The sequence below is a fragment of the Empidonax traillii genome, unplaced genomic scaffold, assembly GCF_003031625.1.
Source record: "Empidonax traillii isolate 1590-97213 ecotype Southwest subspecies unplaced genomic scaffold, ASM303162v1 scaffold166:size2381449, whole genome shotgun sequence".
Classification (NCBI taxonomy): Eukaryota; Metazoa; Chordata; class Aves; order Passeriformes; family Tyrannidae; genus Empidonax; species Empidonax traillii.
Genome location: NW_020955359.1, coordinates 568,387 through 588,580, shown reverse-complemented (window position 1 = coordinate 588,580; position 20,194 = coordinate 568,387). Strand labels below are relative to the sequence as shown.

The window sequence follows — 20,194 nt, the reverse complement described above, 5'->3', positions numbered from 1 at the left end:
GGGTTGGATCTGTGCCAGTGGAAATCTTCCCTTCAATTGTGAGAGCTTTGGATGAGGACTGGCTTGCACAGACCTTTAAACGTGAGGCTCAGCGAGATTTGCTGAGGAAGGCCAGTTCAGCACATGCTGTCCATTAAAGGTCAGCAGTTCGGGGATGAGCTTCCCCAGGCAGGAGCCGGGATCAGCCCTTATCCTTCAGACAGACCATAAATTGCCTTATCCTTCAGACTGGGTGCTAAAGGCAAGGACCTGAATGTCCTCTAGACTGCGAGGGAAACCTGAAATCTCAATCTTTCTCAAGTCTGGGCAAGGGCTCTTCCCTCCCCCTTCCCTCACAGCTGAGTGCTGGCACAGTACCAGCCCTGCTGCAGCCCCACGCTCAGCCCAGTTCCCCACACCCCCATGTGCTTCCCATATAATCTCAGTTGTTGTTCTAGGCAGGCGGCTGTTTTTACTTAAGGCAATTCTATGCTTTTCATTGTGTTTTTAATTTTCATTTCACCAAGATTCACTCCCACGACCGTGTTTTCTGGCTTCTCCCAGTTTTCGTCCTTTATTTTTACTGCTGGAGTCAGAGATGATTATCTCTGAGGAAGATATTTCAGCTGCATTATATTGATGGTAAATGCTGCTTTTCCTGCTCTGATTTTCCATGCGAGATGCTTTTTGGGCAGCTCTAAGTGTTGCAAATTGTTTGCCACGTCTCCAAGTTTCCTTTTCCTGCTGGGGGAAGTGCCAGCATTCCTATATGGAGGGGACTGTAGCCTCTGGCAGGCCCAAAGGATCAATCAGCTGACCCTTGGAGAAGACCAAATAAACCCCCACAAATGTGACCCCCTCCTGGTATCAGAGTGTCTTTGGGCACCTCTGTCTGCATGTCCCAGTCATAGCTCACGGACAGCAAGGGGATCACAGGGATCACAGGCTTCCCAGCAGCCAGCACGCTCCAATGCTGGCATACAAGCTGTGACACCTCCATCCTTTCCAGCACGAAATGGAGATCCTCCAACCCACTGGTAGATGCCCAGGCAGCAGGGAAGCACTGCTGAAGTCCAGCACTAAAGATACTGATGCCACCCAAAGTACAAGCTGGACCTGGCCCAGACTGTCCTCCTGGAGGGTTATCAAGGGGCCACATGAATCTCCAACTATGACTAAGGTCTCCAGAGATGCACCTTCCTCCTCCTTTCAGGCACGAGACATACGCCCTCCCCATATGCTCCCTCAGTGTGCTAGCACCCAAAGATAGGAGAGCAGACAGCCCTGCAAGAGAAGGCAAGAGCATCAAAACAGTATCCCCACATTGTCACAGGTCACCAGCAGCCACGAAAGATCCAACAAGGTCCTTGTACCCTCAGCTGGCCGTGCTAGCCATACCTTGCTGGGGACACTTGGCTGACTTCAGCCAAGCCAGTGCTGCAACCTCAGCTTCTGAGTTTTTCTCTCCCTGTTGACTTGTCAGATCCCTCAGCTGACATTCACTACCTGCTCATCTCTCAGCTCTGCAATACCTCCCAGCGTGCCAAAAGCCAGCAGGTCCATGCCCGTACCAGACCCTCAGACTGCACAACATCCCACAGGCTTGTGAAATAATATATAGTCAGGGCGATGCAACAGAGCAAGCACTGCTGAAAGCTGCTGCTGGCTCAGCATTTTTATTTTCAATCAAAGCAGCATTTTATATTTTTTGTAATAGTTTTTCCCCCTTTGGCATTTTCATTAAAACACCAACACGAAAAAAAAAAAAACCTCAACAATCCCAGAGTGGAAGTTATAAGCAGCCTGACACCTGGTAATGAGATATTTCAAGCTCTGGCCTGGCACTTTTATGGTATTTCTGAACCAAGCACTCAATCAAGCAGACTTAGAACAGAAAGTTTGTTACTCCCAGGTTTTTCATTTTACATTTCAGCCATGGAAGAATATGGTATAAATAAGACAGGTAAATACCTGGCAAGTGAATACTTCTGCCACAGTTTAATTATTCCCCTAAACAAAAAGGCTCATGAGGTGGCTCCTGAGACAGTACTCAGCATTCACAGCCCACCTGAGAACCTCTTGCCTCCTCATTTGAAATGCCTCATGACTTTTCTTAAGGAAAGAGACCTCTGACAATCCCTTTGTCTGTCCATTCTGTTGTCCCAGCAGGCTCAGGGCAGGCACCAAGCACCTCCTGCAGAGCCCCAGCACCACTCTCTGCTCCGAGTGCAGGCACTGAGCACCTGAAAGCACCTGGCACAGAAAAGCAAGACAAGACTAAGATGAGCAGGTTCCCATCAGCAGAAGGGCAGGTAACCTGCACATTCCAGCAGCCAACCTTATCTCCACCCACCTCCTCAGGAGACAATAAAGCTTTCACCCAGTCACCTTCATGTCTGGGATTGAATTCCTGTGAGATTATCAGAATGTTTCCACTCTCCTCCCACTCCAGCCACAGCTCCAGTTAAGGCTGTTGGCTGTGGCCAGAGTGCCAGGAGTCCCAGGGGGGGCTGGCAAGGGGTGTTTCACCCTCACAGAAGCTCTGCAGCACCCAAAATGAGAGCAAAGCCATCGCAGATAGGCAGCTGTTGGGCACAGAGAAGAGCCAGCCAGGCTCTCTCGAGCTGCTGTCTCACTTGTCTCCTGCCTAACACAAGGAAGGGAAGGTTTTCTCAAAGCACAGCCATGTTTGGGCCACTCACCTCCTACAGCAACTGACACCATCCAAACGCTGATGCTAATTGCAGAGACAGGAGAATCATCTGCATTCTGTCCATAACAACCCATTGTTATTTTTACGCACGCACACACAGACACGAGGAAAGAACCCTTCTCATTTCAAGCTGTGCTATTATGCTAACTACAGAGAAATAAATATGCCACACTGTAGTTAATAAGTGTCATTCACATCAGTATTTATTCCAAACATGTTTCCCCCATCACGTCTGTTCTGCCTGGAACTGCTCATCACTAAAGAGGAGACCTTTATTTCTAGTGATTTAAGCAGACAGGAGAGAGTTAGCAATTAAAGCACACTTTTGTACAGTTTAATTCTTTTTATTTCAGCCATCAGGAGCGTTATGTGCTCTATTTCTGGAGCCACCACCTACCAGCACTGGGTTTGTAATTCACATATTTGCAGATGGGTTCTCCAGCCTGGGCATGGGAACAGCACTGGCTCCTGATGTGCGATGGGCTTGTGGCTTTCATACTCGTGTTCTGCTCCACAGGACTGGTCTCTCTCAGAAAAATGGGCTCAGAGTCCCTTTTGTTCAAGCTCAGATACATTCCTGTACTCCAGGGCTCCTCACTCTCACCCAGAGCCTGCCATTAGGTGATGTCTGCAGTGCCAGGAGCTGCCCCCAGCACTCCCACAGCCACACCGGGAGCTGCCGGCAGCCGAGCACAGATCCAGGCACCTTCAGTTGCTCCCTTGAGGGATTATTTCCCTGCTCATCAAAGGCTGGTGGGGACTGAATGTCATTCAAGAAAAGTATTTCAGAGCTAAAAATAGCCTCCTGCTTTTTGCTTCCCTCCCAGAGGAAACACCTGCCTGGTAGGTAGCAGATGAATTTAGTGGTCCTACAACACACAGCTCATCTTTCACCTGACGAAACACAAACACAATAAGCAAGGTTTCACACGAAACTCCTGCTACCTGAGCTGAACTAGAACTATTTTTCACGTTCAACTGAAAATGGAACCCAGTCAGAAATCTACCACCAGTCATGGGAAACAAGAAAGGTTTTGACTTCTGTCCAAGGACAGATCCACCTGCCCATCCTCAACAGAGCAAACACAGGTCCCTGCACAGACACAGCGAGGTGTGCAGTCAGCCCCAAGACCCACAGCCTGCCTCAGTGAGGTAAAAATGGTTTCAAACTTGAGGAGTGCAGATGCTTAACTGAGGGGCTAATGTTGCTGCCCTAAGGAATGAATCCCAAGGACTGAACGAGGGCCAGCGCTAATTACCAGCCCACACAAACTTGTGGATTATGTGTCGAGGATCCTGTTATGCAAGAATACAGCTGGGCATGTTATTGCAAGACAAGCATCCATGTGAATTGCAGAGGTGTAGGGAAAGGAAAAAAAAAGTCCTTTCATTTTCCCCCTTTTTTTCATTTTTAGATTTTACGGCCTGTTTTTTAAAGATACTAAAAACCTAAAATTCTCATTGGTGTTCCCAGACTTTGCTTTTTAAAAGGGCATGGAACAGTGGACCAAACACCAATCAGGCTCCATCTATGGACCCACTGAGACTGGGAAAGTACCCAGAGGTGGGCTACAGCAGCAGCTTTTCTCTTAACCTCACTCATCACCTACTTTTCTCCTCCTGCTCCCAGGTACAATCCTTGCTCTGTCCTGCTTACAGCCTGGTCCAACTGAAAGCACAACTAATTTGCATCAGCGGAAGAAGACAACAAGAATGGTTATGCCACGTTTCTCCACCACAATAGAAGGGATAAATCCCACCCTAATTTAGCTGTGGAGGTGAAGACAGAGGAGTGTTGCACATACATGTTTCTATCCAAGATCTCATACCAAGTATTTTGTTACTCCTGCCTTTTCCATATTTTCTTGTATTAGGGCAAGAGAGACATCTAGAGTTGACAGGCAGGGGACTGCAGGTTTCTGGAAAAACAGGTTTCTGTAGAACAGGTAGCATGGTGTGTTTACAGAGTGGGAACAACAAATAAAATGAAAGAAATATGAAACAAACCAACTCCTGGTTATAAATTATAGCAATGGATTATAGAGTAGCAGGAATGTTGTCTATTTACATAGCCCTCACACAACACTAGCCCCAAACTATGAAAAAACCACCTCCTTGGCAGCCAGAAAGTCAGAGTGGGTCACATACCCTGCTAAGGTCCCCTGTCAAAAATAGACAATGCTACAGGAATTCATACACAATGATTAAGTGCTGCACTAACAGATAAAACCCTCAATAAAATGGAACTAAACTAGACTTGGAACTTGAATTGTGCCCATTTAATCCCAGAAAAAAGTCCCATGGCCATCCCACTAGCACAAATTTACCAACAGCATCACTATTCTCAACTCCATCATGAGACTGGATCAGGAAAATTACAGCCCATGAATTGCATGAATAAAATGGCAGCACTTGAGCAGAGAAAGCATCAGAGGCACGAGCAAGAATGGAAGCCACCAGTTTCTGAAACTCCTTGACTCCACTAGGATAGTTCTCTGAACTGTGGTTAAATCCATACAGATATTTACTGAGAGATGGATTAACTACATAAACCGGTAGTAAGATACTGAACCATACACGCTCTTATCTTAAATCCAAACTAGCTAAATAGCATGGGATGAGGGAGAAAAGGTGCATTTCCCTTGAAGCCACTGTCATGCACCAGGCTTCTTACCCTGTTGCTGTATTTTGAAGATAGTTTTTCTCACCTCTAGTGTTACCTTAAATTAGGCTCAAGTGCAAAGACACAAAAAACTCTCTTTGTATAGCAGAGCACAGAAGTCAGGATACTCACTCTGTAGGAGCAGGGAAACAAACCAAAGCCCTCTCGGACTCCTCTCACACCGATCACGCTCAGTCTCCAGCGATTCCAGGTTGGATGCCGCCCTCTGCTGACGCCTTCCCACTGCAGCACTAAATAGGTATTTGGATGCACGGCAGGCGATTTGAACACGCTTTATCCTGCTCTTAAACCATGGCATAAGGAGCAAATGGCACCCGACCTCCTGTAATCCTGATCACACATCTGACCACAGAAGTGAGGCGGGGCTGTACCCGCAGGGGGAGGAGGGAGGGGTCACCAGCCTCTCCTAGCTGCTTCCAATTTACCAATTTACACATTTGAATTGATCCCATTCTGATCCTGTGACTGGGGGCTGATGCTCCCACCTGTTTGTGAGCAGCTCATCAGGGACTGCAGGCAGGGCAGCACCACCTCTCTCCACGGTAACGAGGGGCTGCTCAGCTTCGATGTGCAGGGTATGGAGGTGACACCGTCACTCCCAGACTCACTCAGTGATGGACCACAGGGTATCCAGGACAGCACCAGGAGCAAAGCTTGGTAACTCAGGGGTTTGTTTCCTCAAGGGTCCCCCACCTTACACCTTCCCAGTTTTCCCTAAGTGAAGGTCAGCTGTCTGTCCCCCAGGGGACACTGATGTTCCCTCTGCCCCACAGGTATATGTATGCCCTCAGCTCACAAAACACCCCTGAGCTTTAAAAAAATACCATTTTCAGATTTTGCCAAGTCTGAGAGCAAGAATTTCTGCAAACCCATTTAAAGCTGTTGTGTTGCAGGGCATGTCATAATCCCATGTGTTAGCTTCCAACTTCCTAAATCCTTGAATCTCAGCCAGCAGCTGAGGAGTAAAGCTCTCACCAGTGAGGTGCAAGCTCAGAGATCATCTTGTGAACTCGGATCAGCCACATCAGCTTCCACATGTGGTGAGTCCATGTGCAGCTACACTTGCAGATATTTGGTGGAAAAGGAGCATGGGCTGCTGCATCTTTCCCTCCATGTCATCCTTGCTACATCAGAGCTCTAACTTCCATTCAGTAATTCTATAAATTTTGTTGGCCTGGCTTGTGAAATAAATTTACAGTCCACTCCCAACTTCTCTGTCAGCTGAGAACATCAGAAATTCTGTTACCTCAGGAGTCTCTGTGGTAGCAAAGGACACAAACAGCTAAGCTGGGTCAGAAAAACTTATCTGTATGTCCTGCATAAAACTGGATTAAAACACAAATGTCCAACCAGCAGGGAACTTGCTCTAGTAAATTCATCTAAAGGAAACCCTAAAGTGTCACTGACCTTCTTGCATCAAGTATCAGGAACACATTCTATTCTAGACTTGAAAAGTCAAGATTTTAGAAAAAGGAATAGTGGAATCTTGATGCAATCTCCAGGGTTACTCTGAGCAAGAAGTACAAAATCACAGGTGTGTCAGTGCCTGGTACTGCAGGATGATCTCCACTATGAACATGAAAAAAACACCTGTAACAAAAGTTTGATTTGACAACAGAAAAGGGGTTAGAACAGACTCCTTTTCACTTCGTAACTACTCTAATTCAGTGTACAGATCTTTATCTTCAACTAAGCAGATGTTCCCATCAAACAGAACCACGCTGATTCTATTGAATGTCTTGATGCCATCTCCAATCTACACTCTGTGACATTAACCATCACGTGACTGAGAAAAAGCAGGTAAAACAGCCTTTTTTTATTATTCCCCTGCTCTTCCCAGGCATGCTCAAGGCAGGATGCTGATGCACACATCACTTCACACAAGCACTTCCAAAGCCCTGTTGGTGTTTTGTGTTCCTGAGAAAAGCCAGATCATGTGAGACTGTGCTGTCTGTCCACAGAGTTAAGATCTGTTTGCTTAGCAGCTTCACCTTTTCTCCGTAAAAGGTGACAAACTAAACTGAGACAGGTTAGAGAGTTCCGAATTTGTGCCTGAAGACAGTCACTTCCATCCCAAGCCTCTGGGAAAAGCTTTGTGATGAAGTATCACCTTTAACGTAAACTTCAGCCCAAGCAACGTACCAAGCATTGGGATGTATCACCAAGAAGGAAAACTTTTTCCAAAGGGGTTTGTATCAGAACCACAAATTCAGCAGCTGTTTCAGTGTGGTGCAACAGGCTTGCTACAGTTCAATAGGCTCCTTCCTGTTAAGACTCCAAAAAAAGCAAAACAAGGCAAGGGATTTTCATCAGTCCAGCTTGCTGCCCGTCCTCTACCAACTGAAGTTGTCCCGTTCCTGTACTGCCCTGAAATAATTTGATTTCCCTGTATCAAGTACAATGTGCTGTCATGTATCAGATGCCTGAAACAAACAGCAACTCATTCAATACTTGGTATTCCCTATCCATAGGTTCAGCCTTATTTCCTTGCTCTAAAAATCTTAAGAAATTCCATACAGTTACATCTTTGTGGCAACAAAGTTGCACAGCAACTACCACCCAAAATTCTGTGTGTTTCAAGACTTTCAAAGTAAAAATCTGAAGGAAAAAAGAATTATTCACCACTCTACCTCAGTTACTCCTTACAGCATCAGATGTGGAACAAGTTTGTGATCCAAAATCAAACTTCAACCATCTTAATTATTCTACAATTCCACACATTAATTTTCTTAACAATAAACAGGAAATACTTTCTGGCAAGGCATCTTCTTAAGCCAGGAGGTGACCCCATGCAGGACAGCTGGGTTTAGCATTAGTTCAGCATTACAGCTCTGCTGCTGAGGCTCTCCTGTACAGTCATCCCAAACTGTCAGTCCAGTGGGAACTATTTAAAGTATGTTATACAATTAACAGAAATAAAACTGTGACAAGGGATGGTGTGGAACCTAAACATCATTTGAAGTGACGCTGGAACTTGAGCATTTTGGAAGAGCTATCTGTTACAAGCACTATCACAGTGTTCAAAAACATTGAAATACTGACTGTAAACACCAGAGTCCATTTGAACAATTTATTAGTATCCTCTTTTTTTACAAGTTTTAGAAAAAGAACCCCAGGATTTTGCCTCCTGTGTGTTTTCGCCTCGCCTCCTCATGGTCCATGATGCCAGCTGAGGTTGTCAGTACAATGTACCTGTCAAAAGAGAACAAATGTTCAGTCTATTCGCTCTGTTCCAGGCTGGTGCAGAGCTGACAGCACCAACTGCATCTCTCTGTTACAACAGCAAGACCTGTGCCCTGTAAGAATGGGCCTAACACTGCGAGATCAGGTTATCAGACAGTGACAAGGCAGCTCCTCTCATGAGCACAGCCCTGCAGCACACACGGGACATCCACAGCCTTCTGTTCCCCGAATACTGGCCTGTCTCCTTGTGCATTCCCACCGGGCAGTGCCCCAGCTGCTGCAGCAGCAGCACCTCAAAGATTGCTGCACCAAGTCCACTTCTATCTTCCAGGGATGCTGTTATCCAGCACAGGCAGAGCTGCCTTGGTGCCAGACAGCTCCTCAGCTTGGGGCTCTGCCTTGGGGCCCAACACCGCCTGAGGCTCTGCACTGGCTCAGTATATTTTGGGAAATACTGCATAATAGTAATATTTTCTGTGTTGTGGAGGTTTGCTTAACAGAGGCTCCAAGCCTCTCATTACTTAATATCTGATCAGTTGACATAAATCAAGACATTTGCATTTCAGTAGTGCAACCTACTTCCATTGACCTGGTAACCTACGTGACTCCTCCCCATTTACAAGTGGCCATTAATAGAACTAAAACAAGTATGAGAAAAGTCCTATTTTCTGTTAAACTGTAGAAATGGTGAAATGACGATTTACCAAAGTCAAGCAGAAACAGGTCCTTGCTTAGCAGTGTCTCTTTAAAAGTGGTTAAAAAGAGTGTTTATAGGGAAGATGGATTTCAAGACTGGTATTTACCTCCAGATTGATCAGAGGAAAGGTGTAGGTGAGTCTAACTCAGGCAGTTTGCACATGTAACAAACCCCCACATTTTTCCACACCAGCATTTAATTCTTCCTCACACTCACCCAAACTGACGTGAAGGCAGCAGGTTGTTCTGCCACTTTTCCAAATCCTTCAGCTGAACATCAAATCTGGGACTGATTACACCACACTGTAAAAGAGAATTCCATTACAAACTGAAGAACTCTATAGACTGGATTTACACATCTGTCATCCCAATTCAGTGGCTGAAGGAGTTTAACAAGTGCAGTTACACACACTCCATTACCCCCAGTATGAGCAGCAACTCCTCCCACCTGAGACCCTCACACAGGAACTATCCAGCAGTTATTTCCTCAGCCTCACACCCTCCTCCACAACAGACAAACCTGTGCTGCTGCTGAAGCTACACTAACCAAGCAGTGCCCAGACCTGGGAGACAGGAAAGCACACTATAATATCACCAAAACTCCTGTGATACTCTAACCATAGATTACCTCTAACCATCATCCACAGTAGCAAGAAATACATGTAGACTTTAATCAGGAAGAAATTAACATGCACAGGAGTTACTGAAGTTTTCCAGTTAATCATATTACTGACCATGACCACCACTACCATCTCCACTGGCTCCAAATACATCCATAACTATCCAAGAGCAAACCAGAGGCACACCTTCCTGCACTATGGACACTCTTCCAAACCATACAACTGTTCCCTTACTGAAATGATTGAGAGATACTTTATATCCAGCTGCACCTCAGAAGATCCATCATGAAATCATCCCAGCTGAGTTCAAGGAGCACTACACTCAAACATTATTACACACACGTAACTCTGGTCGTTTGGGAGTGTCAGAATTCTCTGCCTTGTACACTCAAGCAATTTTCAGCTGCAATATGTACTCAGCATGGAGACACCCCCAACATATTTTGACCAAGTAATTTTTTTAGTTCTTTACTAAAGAGCCACCTCTCCCTTGAAGAGATTAACTGGAAATGATGCACAGCAAGTCACCACAGAAATAGACAGCTCACTATTTTGAGACAAAAGCAGTTAAAAAACTTTCAAAACACACATGAATGACTCAAATGCCCTGGAAGTTGACAAGCACCAAATAACACAACATTTAACTTTCCATCAGCTCAAGCAAAGCCCCCCTGGCAGCATGAGAAGGGTTTGGCTTCTCCACACCTAAAGGTATCAAACATCAACTGGGAAACAACTCAGCTCCTATCGCTTAAGACAAGTCTTCCAGATAGTTTAAACATCAAATAACTGAGAAACCTCTAGGTAGCCAGAAAGCCTTTGAAGAAAGAGAAATACACAGCACTTGCAAGCAGACTTCCATTTAAATGTGTCTTGCACATTCAGAATTCAAAAGAAATGCAATTAATGACCCATACTATTATGGATCTCAAAACAATAATCAGCTTTTTAACTGATAATGTCATATTCCTCTCATTTACATGGATTCAACAAACACCACCTTCTTTACAAGCCATTCTTTCAGAACTGGAGCAGATAAAGTCAAAATAATAACAAAAGCATCATTTGAACACATCCCCGGAAAACCCAAATCAGGAGGGCAAACCCTACCTTGTTGAGTCTGCCTGTGAGGTTGACAACAATCTTCCCAGCTCTGTGGTCATCAATTATCTCAAATTCACCAATGTAACCTGCAGGGGAGACAAGCAGACTACCAAATATGTAACCCTTAGCTAATATATATATATATATATATACATATACACACACTTAAATGTGCATATAAAGCTACAGTAACACAGCTCATTCACCGTGTCACACAACACTAGCTCAATCCCCCTGATTTAGTTTCACTCAGGAGCACCCGCAGCCCCCAGGGGAGAGCAGGACCAGGACTCACCGTGCTTCATCATCACGGTGAGGAAGCGCACGATGACCTTGGAGCACGGCCGGATGAGGACCTGGCGCTTCCCACGCTTCTCTGCGTTGTTGATGCTCTTGAGAGCATCTGCCAGGACGTTCATGCGCACCATGGTGCCTGCAGGGGAGGGTGATGGGTTATGTGCACCAGCCCCTCAGCACAGAAACCCTCAGCAGCACTGCTTGTCAAGCCCAGGTTTAAACAGGTCCAAGACCGGCAGAAAGTCACATTAAACCCTAAACAGCACTCTTGGGGTAAATAAGAGAATCAAGTCATGCACTCAGGGGTGATCGAGAAGAGTGACCCATGACAAGAGTTGCACGACAAATCAGGAAATCTGACACTCAGTTAAACTTTGTATCACAGCACATACAGGAAAGTTTCAAACGCACCGTGTCAGCACTGTGACACCTTCCCCAGGCACGTCAGTTCGGCTTTACAACTCAATTATGCAGCACCAGCCCTGTACAACAACTGGGTCCTACGTGGTGTTAGATCAGCAGATGGTGCTGGGGTTACTGAGCTGCAAAACCACTGCAGGATGCACAGACAACACAGAGCTCCGGGAAGGAAACCCGCCACCAGCTCCAGTGACAATGCCAAGAGCCCGGGAGCACCCCTGGCAGGGCGGGCGTGACTCGGCACGGCCCCCCCGTCCCTAGCAGAGCCCGGGCGCTGCCAGAACCTGCCGCCACGATGCTGCCGACCGGGGCAGCCCTGCGGCACACGAGGGCTTTCACCACTTTCTGGGGGAAACCAGAAGACCAGCCCTGGCCGATCCATGCCCGTGACCCCCCGTGCGGGGCCCTGCCCGCCCTAGCTTCGCTCCCTCCTCCTCCGCACGCCCCAAGCGCCCCGGCCCCGCTGGCCCGCTCCCTGCCCAGGGCAACCCCGCTCCCCGCAGCCCCGGTCCGGTTCCCGCCGCCCATTGCTGCGGCACCGCGGGCGGGACGCGCCGCCGCCCGCTCGGCGGGCTCCGCGGGCGGCAGGGGCAGCCCAAAGCGGTGCGTGCGGGCGGGGCGGGTGCCGCTATCCGCGGCGGCGCGGGTGGGGCGGGCGGGGGGTCGCGGATGGCGGGGCGGGCAGGCGGATGCAGCGGGCCCGGCCCGGCTCGGCCTCACTCACCGCGGCGATGGCGGAAAAGGAAGGACCGCGGCCGCGCGGGACCATGGGAGCGCCGCCGCCCGCCGCCAGCTATCGCGAGACTCCGCGAGCCGGGCCGTGCCCGCCCCCATTGGCTGGGGGTGCGCGCAGCGACTTCCGGAGCGACGTTCCCATGGCAACGGGGACGCTTCGGGCAGGCGGGCGGGGATGGCGGGGCGCGAGGGACAAAATGCCTCGCGCCCACGGCAGAACGCGAGGCGGGCAGCGCCGAATTCCAAAAAGGCTCTTCGTGTGCCCCGAGTGTCCTCCCAGGGACACCGCGAGGGCTCGCACGGGGACACACGGGGGCCGCGGAGAGCAAAGCCACACCAGGAGGACGGGCTGTGTCCCTCCTGTTTGAGCGCTCGGGGCTGTGGCAGATGTGCAGCACCTCAGCCGTGTCAGCTCCCGGGAGCAGCCCCAGGATATGGGGCGATGTCACTGCCCGGCTTTTCACACCTTTTCCACCAACGGGCTGTGCCAGTTAAGCACATCACTTCCTAAACCGTTTCCCCCACATCCAGGATCTCTCTCGGTGACAAGCCAAGGCCAGTTAACCAGAGCACTTATGAAACTAGTCCCCCTCACATCCAGATCTCTCCCCATGACAGGCTTTGCCAGTAGAACACTTCCTAAATCATTCCCAGCTCCCCTTCTTGATTGGAAAACGTATTTACACAGTCTTCTGTCCATTCACAAAGAGCAAGTCTTGAACAAGTTTTTCTGTAGTCTGTATTTACCTATTCAACAGTTACAATAGACACTGAAGAGAGTTTCATTTTCAAACAGTAAACTTTTCACACATTAACACAGGTTTTAGCTTTTTAAAGAAAAAAAGTTCAGTTTTAAAAAAGGAGGGAAAGGCCATAGAAAAGCACAAACAATTCAGGCTTATTTACAGAGACAAACCCAGCATATTCAGAGTGATTTTGTATACAGACAACAACATTCATAAAACCAAACGTGCTACATGGCTCCATGACAACAGCAGTTTCCAGAACAATCAGCTGTTCAGGTAACACACACCTTCACTCATTTTCTACAGTCTCAGTGCAATGAGTTTACACTACAGCTAAATAACTGAACTACAGATTTATATATTCCAGACCCCTACTCAACAGGTAATCTGGTATACAGATTCAGTGAGACAATGGAAACACCTCCTGCTCCCATTTTGGGTATGCACCCTCAGCTATGGCCATTCTCATTCAGCTAATTGTTCTCCTGCCACAAGATCAGTAGTAACAAGCCTCCAAGGCCTTCAGAACTGCCTTTCATACCTGCTGCAGCCACAACTAATGATCAGCGAACTAAGACAGCCACAGAACTACTACCAGGAATCACAGCTCTGCTGTTGGGGTGTTTATTGACAGGGTTTCTGAGTTTGATGAAGACACTTAACAAGTTCCACACACCAAAGGAGAGGATCTCTCAGACAGGATCAGATGCAGGCTGCAGAACCCAACTCAGCACAGCAAGAGAGACAAACCCACAGCAGTTGCTGCAGTGAAATTTTCACTTCATCAGGGAGCCAATTAAAAAAAAAAAAAAGCCAGTGAGCAATGTAACTTCTATTGTCTTAATTATACGTTAATTCTCAAAACTGATCCCAAGGAAACCTTTAACTAGAGTGAACAGCAGCTAAGTCTTCATTCATTTTTCTTTTCCTTGTGCTTGAGAAGTTTGTTTATCTCCCTTTTCGCCATTCCAATGTACTTTGTGATGATCCCATGCTGGTTTAGTCCAGGAAACAGCAAAAAGAAACTTACTATAGAGGGGAAGAAAAAAAAAGAAGAATTAATACTCCCTTAATAAACATCTGTCACTTTGCAATTCCTTGCTTCCCTTAAGCCCTATTAACTGCTTGAAAAGAGAAAAACAGAACCCTGCAGCAAAACCATCCCATCACACTTACATCAGGAAAAATTACTTCTACCAGTTTCACCCCTTTTCAGAGAGCAAACAAAGAAGTCCCTCGTGTTTTGCATGCTCACACTCACCGATTAAATAAGTCAGGAAAAGATTGTGGACTTGCTGTCCAATCCAGGCAACCACGGCAAGAGTAAAGAGCATGGTCATGAAGTACTAAAAAGTGAAAAGGGAAAAGTCACCACAGAGTCTGTTGGGGATTCTCTTCCCCCTTCCCTTCAGTATTTGGCACCATGTCAACATTTAAAACTAACTGGAAGTTTTCTGGCTCTTCCACATGCAATACCTCTGCACAGGTGTGTTAAAATTGGGATTACAGCATCTGTAATTTTAAGTTCTCATTTATTTTCAGACCATCAGCTTTACAGGACTGTAGTTCTTTCCTGCCCAGATATCCCTGCTATCCCCACTGACACCACACCCAAGGCTGGTTTTGGGACACTAGCTCAGTAGTTCATGTACCAGATGACACACTACTAAGATCTAGTATTTTGGACTATTTGTGTACACAGGAAACAGCTTGTTTCCAAATATTTACCTATCCAGAGAAATCCAGTCTGGCTTTATCTTATTATCAAGGATTTGCTCCCAAATGCACGGAACTGCAAGTTTGAAGTCCTGTATCTTGCCCTCCAGGTTTGAATAAATGTGTGACCAGTGTCAAGTCACAGACAGAACTGTCAGTTCTTGGTTCAAAATACCAGTTCATTCATGCCTTGACAAAATACTTTAGACAAAGCTAAGCCAAACGAAATCTAAAAGACAACAGAGATTAACTGCTAGGACTCAGTACCATTTTAGGCTTCTCTTCCTTTAGAGCAAAGAGGCGTTTCCACCAGCCAACGATCCGGCGACGAGACTTCACCAAATTGTTGCAAATCTCATGAAATCTTTGCTGCTGTTCCGTAGTCCTTTTATTAGAGAAAAAAAAAAAGAAAAAAAAAAAAGCCCAGAAATAAGAATTCAAGATTTAATCAGAAACTTATAAAAAAAAACCCATGGCATTTTTCCAGCAGTAAAAATACATCCAGTGCTTATCCTGGTATTTGCTTTGCTCAGTTTTATGCCTCTTATTTACTAAGCACTGTAATGCAATTGTCCATGTAATTTTTCTCTGTGTTGACTCTCCTAAACTGACTATAAAGAACAACCATGTTCAAATCAGAAGACCACTGATCTTCACCTGACACCAGTGTAATATACACAAGTAATACACACCTGACATCAGTGTCTGTTACTTTGGCTTTTATGTCAGTACTACACAAGAATATTTACCCACTGGTCATCTTAAAGCAGATACACTAAAATTTACTTTAACTCATAATTTAGTTTAAATTGGGTTCTTCTCCAGCTTACTGTTCAATCACATCCATACTTTCTGCATTACTCTCTTCCTTCACCATATTTGCTATTGCTTCTTTACAAACATACACTCAACACTCTTCTACATAATTTTAGTTCTCAGTATCTATTATCCATTAATTACTAAAAACTAGTTTAGCAGAACTAATTAGCATCCTTAATGGAGAGCAAAGAATGTGCCTACTCCTTTGAAAAAAAAAAAATCTTATTTTTCCAGAAGAAAAGGAACAATAAAGGTCTGTTGTAGTAATTATCTTCTGGAAAAAGAAGAATGAAGAACATCTTACTACTGTCCTCACTTCATGTGTAATAGAGATTGCTGATTTCCCACTACAATGACTCAACGAAGTTATCATTTGGTGTCTGCAAATCAGATATCCACTTTGATAAAGTTCATCATGTATTTACGCTCAAGAAACTGTTTTAATTTAAGCTTTCCTCACCATTTATTAGAGCCAAAGATTCGAGGTGCGAGAGCAGGAACAAGGTAATCAGCCAAACAGAGGAACATAACGAAACAGGAGACACCTGAAAGAACTGATGGGTCCAAGTAGTAGATCATCCTGCAGAGAGAAGATAAGTTATTTCTGCATCCTCAAACTGCTAAATACTAGACATACTTGGTCACCTCTTCAGACTGGCTCAGAACTTCAAACAGTAGACCTACCCACTTGCCCAACCTCAAAAAAAAAAAAAAAAAAAATTGCTCATAAAACTAATAAAGAGAGGTCCGAGTACTTCAACACTAAAACAGAGAAATACAGGTAAAAAAATAATTTTTTTCTTAATGTACTAGACAAGAAAATGCCACAAGCAAGTATGTTAGGAAGTTCAGTAAAAATTCATCCTTATTTTTCTCTCAGAAGTTGACACCCAGTGAACTCAACACTCACTGAGGGATGAGGATGAGTAAACATATGAAATAACCAGGTAGAGTGAAAGCTCTAATTTTGTCGGTTCATAAGTCACAAAATTCAGATCTACTGCAGGTTGTCATTTGCTCTGCCTCACCTTTGGGAGCCAGATAAACCTGTTCCGCACAAGGAGCCTTAAATCTGCTGCACTGTCCATATTCAATGTGCCATCACTCAAACACGGCAGAAAGGAGACCGGACAAAAAACAGCTCATCTCCTAAGTGTCTGATAACACCCAGCTGTGCCCTGTGCTACTTAATTGCACTTCACAGAACTTCCTGAACACTGGAAATGACCCAGGGTCAGGCATTCTGTGCATCTGCACAGTGCAGAGCTGAATGTTCCAGTTCATTTTTGATGAAGTATCTATTCAGAACCTGAAGTAGTTCTGCATTTCCTCAAAGTATTATCCAACACAAGATCTTTCCTGTTATAATCACAGAGTTTATAACAGAATACCCTCAAGTTCATGCAATTACTTCTTTCAAAATCTACTTTTCGGTTTAATTTGATTTCCATCCTCCTCATCTCCCCTGAAGACCATAAAATTTATATTAGCCAGAAGAGTGATTATCCCTGACTCACCTGGGTCAATATTCGATTTTGGAACTCCTCTCTCCTTACTGCAAGCATAGATGCAACTGGTAAAGTGCACAGCTGGTGTAACACCTGCCTGCACAAGGCAGGTCAGGTCATCTTGACTATTACCACGTTACATAAAGGCACATCCAAGTGCCTCCAGCACCTCCAATCCAGACAGACAACATCCTCCCACTCCACTGACTGGAAGTTACCTGCAGTCTTTCCTTTCCTCCCTTCTCAAAGGAGATGAGAGAGAATGTAAAACCAACTGAACTCATCCTAAACACCACAGCAAAGATGCAGAATAGAAAATTTTGTCTTATGGAAAAATGCTTTCCATAATGATATTCCTGTTGGTTTTGGGGAAAAAAAGACAAAGGAGATCACCAGATTTGACTAAGAAGCAGGATACAAAGGATGAGGGCCGAACACAGATACACCACTGAAGAACATTCAGCTGAGCACAGTAAAAACTCCAGCAACCACTGCTGGGAAACAGCTTTTGCAGAAGGCTCTGTCCCTCCTCTGAACAGGACGTGACTCGTGTTACTTCCTGTTTTCAATACTTCTGGTCTTTCTAACAAAGTTCACACGCTGTAAGAAACAGAATCTGGAGTGAAAGCCTTCCTGCTAGATTTCTGAAGGTATCCTCCTAATTATCTTAATAGGTTTGCTACCTGCCATGGGGGTGCAATGGTGTTCCAGGCTCCCTCCAGAAGGTACTTACAGGAAAGCAAAGGAGACAACACTCATCAGTGCCAGGGGAAACCAGGCTCGCTCCCAGCGAAGGACTTTGTCCGTCAACAAAATCACTTCTCCCCATCCTTGCAGCTGCTCTTCCAAGCCTGCAGTTTCAGAAGCCTGCACAAAAAGAGAAGAAAACTCCTTTATTAACCAGAGTACTATCCCAATATTATCCCAGTCACAAACCTTTCTGAGTAATTAATTAATAATAATCTTGTGAGGTTTTTTTGTACTAAGATATGACATTGTAGCAGAGATACTTTAAAATAGTCAAGATCCTAGTGGAATATCTTATTAGATCAAATAATATCTCCTCCCAGATTTTGCCAAGGTGTTCTCCCCCAGTCTCCCATTTACCATACCGCCTCCCCCCAGATTAGGAGAAAGTCAAGTTTTAAAGCTTAGCTAAAGCCTCTCAAGTTTTCAGTGTCAACATGCGGAAAACTGCAATGTGAGAACTATTTAAAATAAATGCATTTTCAAAGACAACTCTACCACATTAAACTGAAGCTTTCTAGCTCCTGTCCAATACCAATTTCTTATTATGTGGAAGATGGATACAAACTCAGAATCCACAACAGTTACCCAAATGATCACATTTACAAAGAAAGTTTTCCCACAGATTGCCAGGGGCAGTGATCAGGCAGCCTTTAAACTCCACTTCCAGTATTATTCCTACATCCCTCCCTACACATCTCCTGCACTGGCATCAGCTTACTAAGCAGTTCACCTGAGGTGTTCCACATTTAACAGAGCTTAACAGAGTCCCCTCAGTGGGAGATGGGCATCTTAGAGATTACAAAACTCAGGTAACCACGAACAGAACCTAATGCTGCCCCCATAGCAAGAGCTGAAAAGTCATCAAGACCTGCACATCTGCTGTGCAGAGGTAGCAGAGCAGGCCTGACTCTCAACTACGTGCTACACTTAACTCCACCACTAAAACAGCAAAGCCAGCTGAGTGCAGCTATCAGGGTAAAACAGTTTTCTTGTGTGATACCACTGGAAACAACTTGAAAACTACAAAATAAAGTGTAGAAAACTATCTAGCATGCTGCTGAAACACCTTCCAGTTACACTTATTTCCAGTCATAAACAGAACCTGTCACGTGGAGATAAAAAAGCTGCAAGACGTTTTATGACAAACTGTTTTGCTTTATTACTTCTGGCTGTCTGCATTTAACATCACAACCAAGACAAAATTTAATGGGAAACAGACCGGAATATAACTGTTATTAACACCAGCCTGCCTCTGTCAGCCTAGAGGACAACTACTGTAAGTTGTTTTCCCACTGGGCCAGGCAGGGAAGACTTGAGACAGCTTTTACCAGCATCATCTTCACCCCCGAGCCCACCGGTCAGAAGTGTTTTCTCGCCAATCAAACAACAAATCTTCCAGAACTGCGAACTCCCGCTCCGAAAGGGGCATCCCTCCCGAACAAAGTATGTATTTTTGGGAACACAGTCCCGTGCACTCGTTCTGCAGGCTCCGGCCTGTCCCCAGCCCTGCGCTCCTGGCAGCTGCTCCCCGTCCCCAGCCCGTGCGGGAACACCGCAGCGCTCCAACGCTCCCAGCCTCTCCTCCTTCGCTTTTACAGCGATTTCAGCGTTTCCTACGGCAGCCGTTTACCCCCACAGAGATAAATATGCAAATCTCCCTACTTAAGCATTCGAGCCCCCTCTTCGCACGTTAGCTAAGCTCATCACCGGGCTCCTGCCGCTCTCCCGCACCGCTGCGGCGCTCGGACCCGCAGCAGGAGCCTGCTGACAGCCACACAGCCACAGACAGCCACAGACAGCCACACGCACAGACATCCAGGGCAAGCACCGCTCGCCAGGTAACGCCGGGTGCCGGTGTGGGCTCCGGCACAACCGCCGACGCCGCTCCCCAGGCCGGTATACGGAGCAGCCGCCCCCCCCGCGGCCCCGCCGGGCCCCGCGCCGATCCCGCACCGAACCGCCTCACACCGCGCGGGCAAGGCAAGGCAGGGCAAGGCAGGGCAGGGCAGCGCGGGCCCGGGCCCCGCCAGCCCCTCCAGGGCCCCCGCGGGGCAGCGCCCCGTGCCCGCCCTCACCAGCTGGTAGGCGCTGTTGTTGTCGCCCTCCGCCATCTTGCACACCCACAGCTCCACCGCCCGCCGGCCACGCCCTCCCGGGCCCCGCCGCGCCGCAGCCTTTTATAGCCTCCGCGCGCCCCCTGGGCCCTCTGATTGGCCAAGCCCCGC

The 20,194-nt window shown here is 46.5% G+C and overlaps 2 protein-coding genes across 5 annotated transcripts in view; both read right to left on the bottom strand.

The window, feature by feature from the left end:
• Window positions 1-8,431: 8,431 nt before the first annotated feature.
• Window positions 8,432-12,443, bottom strand: RPS15A (ribosomal protein S15a). The gene is made up of 5 exons (XM_027885485.1): window positions 12,425-12,443; window positions 11,274-11,419; window positions 10,985-11,064; window positions 9,472-9,557; window positions 8,432-8,567 (listed from the first exon to the last, which is right to left on the bottom strand). Exons 2-5 carry the CDS (start codon window positions 11,404-11,406, stop codon window positions 8,474-8,476), a joined length of 393 nt encoding a protein of 130 aa, XP_027741286.1. The 5' UTR covers window positions 11,407-11,419; window positions 12,425-12,443; the 3' UTR covers window positions 8,432-8,473.
• A 708-nt stretch (window positions 12,444-13,151) lies between these two features.
• Window positions 13,152-20,194, bottom strand: part of ARL6IP1 (ADP ribosylation factor like GTPase 6 interacting protein 1) — an 8,216-nt gene continuing 1,173 nt past the window's right edge. Inside the window, exons 1-6 of one of the 4 annotated variants that reach the window (XM_027885443.1) lie at window positions 20,045-20,130; window positions 17,953-18,086; window positions 16,172-16,291; window positions 15,160-15,277; window positions 14,438-14,522; window positions 13,152-14,205 (exon numbers count right to left, since the gene is read on the bottom strand). In XM_027885443.1, coding sequence (XP_027741244.1) covers window positions 14,087-14,205; window positions 14,438-14,522; window positions 15,160-15,277; window positions 16,172-16,291; window positions 17,953-18,086; window positions 20,045-20,080 — 612 coding nt within the window. In that variant the 5' untranslated portion in view covers window positions 20,081-20,130 and the 3' untranslated portion in view covers window positions 13,152-14,086. The other 3 variants (XM_027885446.1, XM_027885445.1, XM_027885444.1) reach the window with 3 other exon arrangements.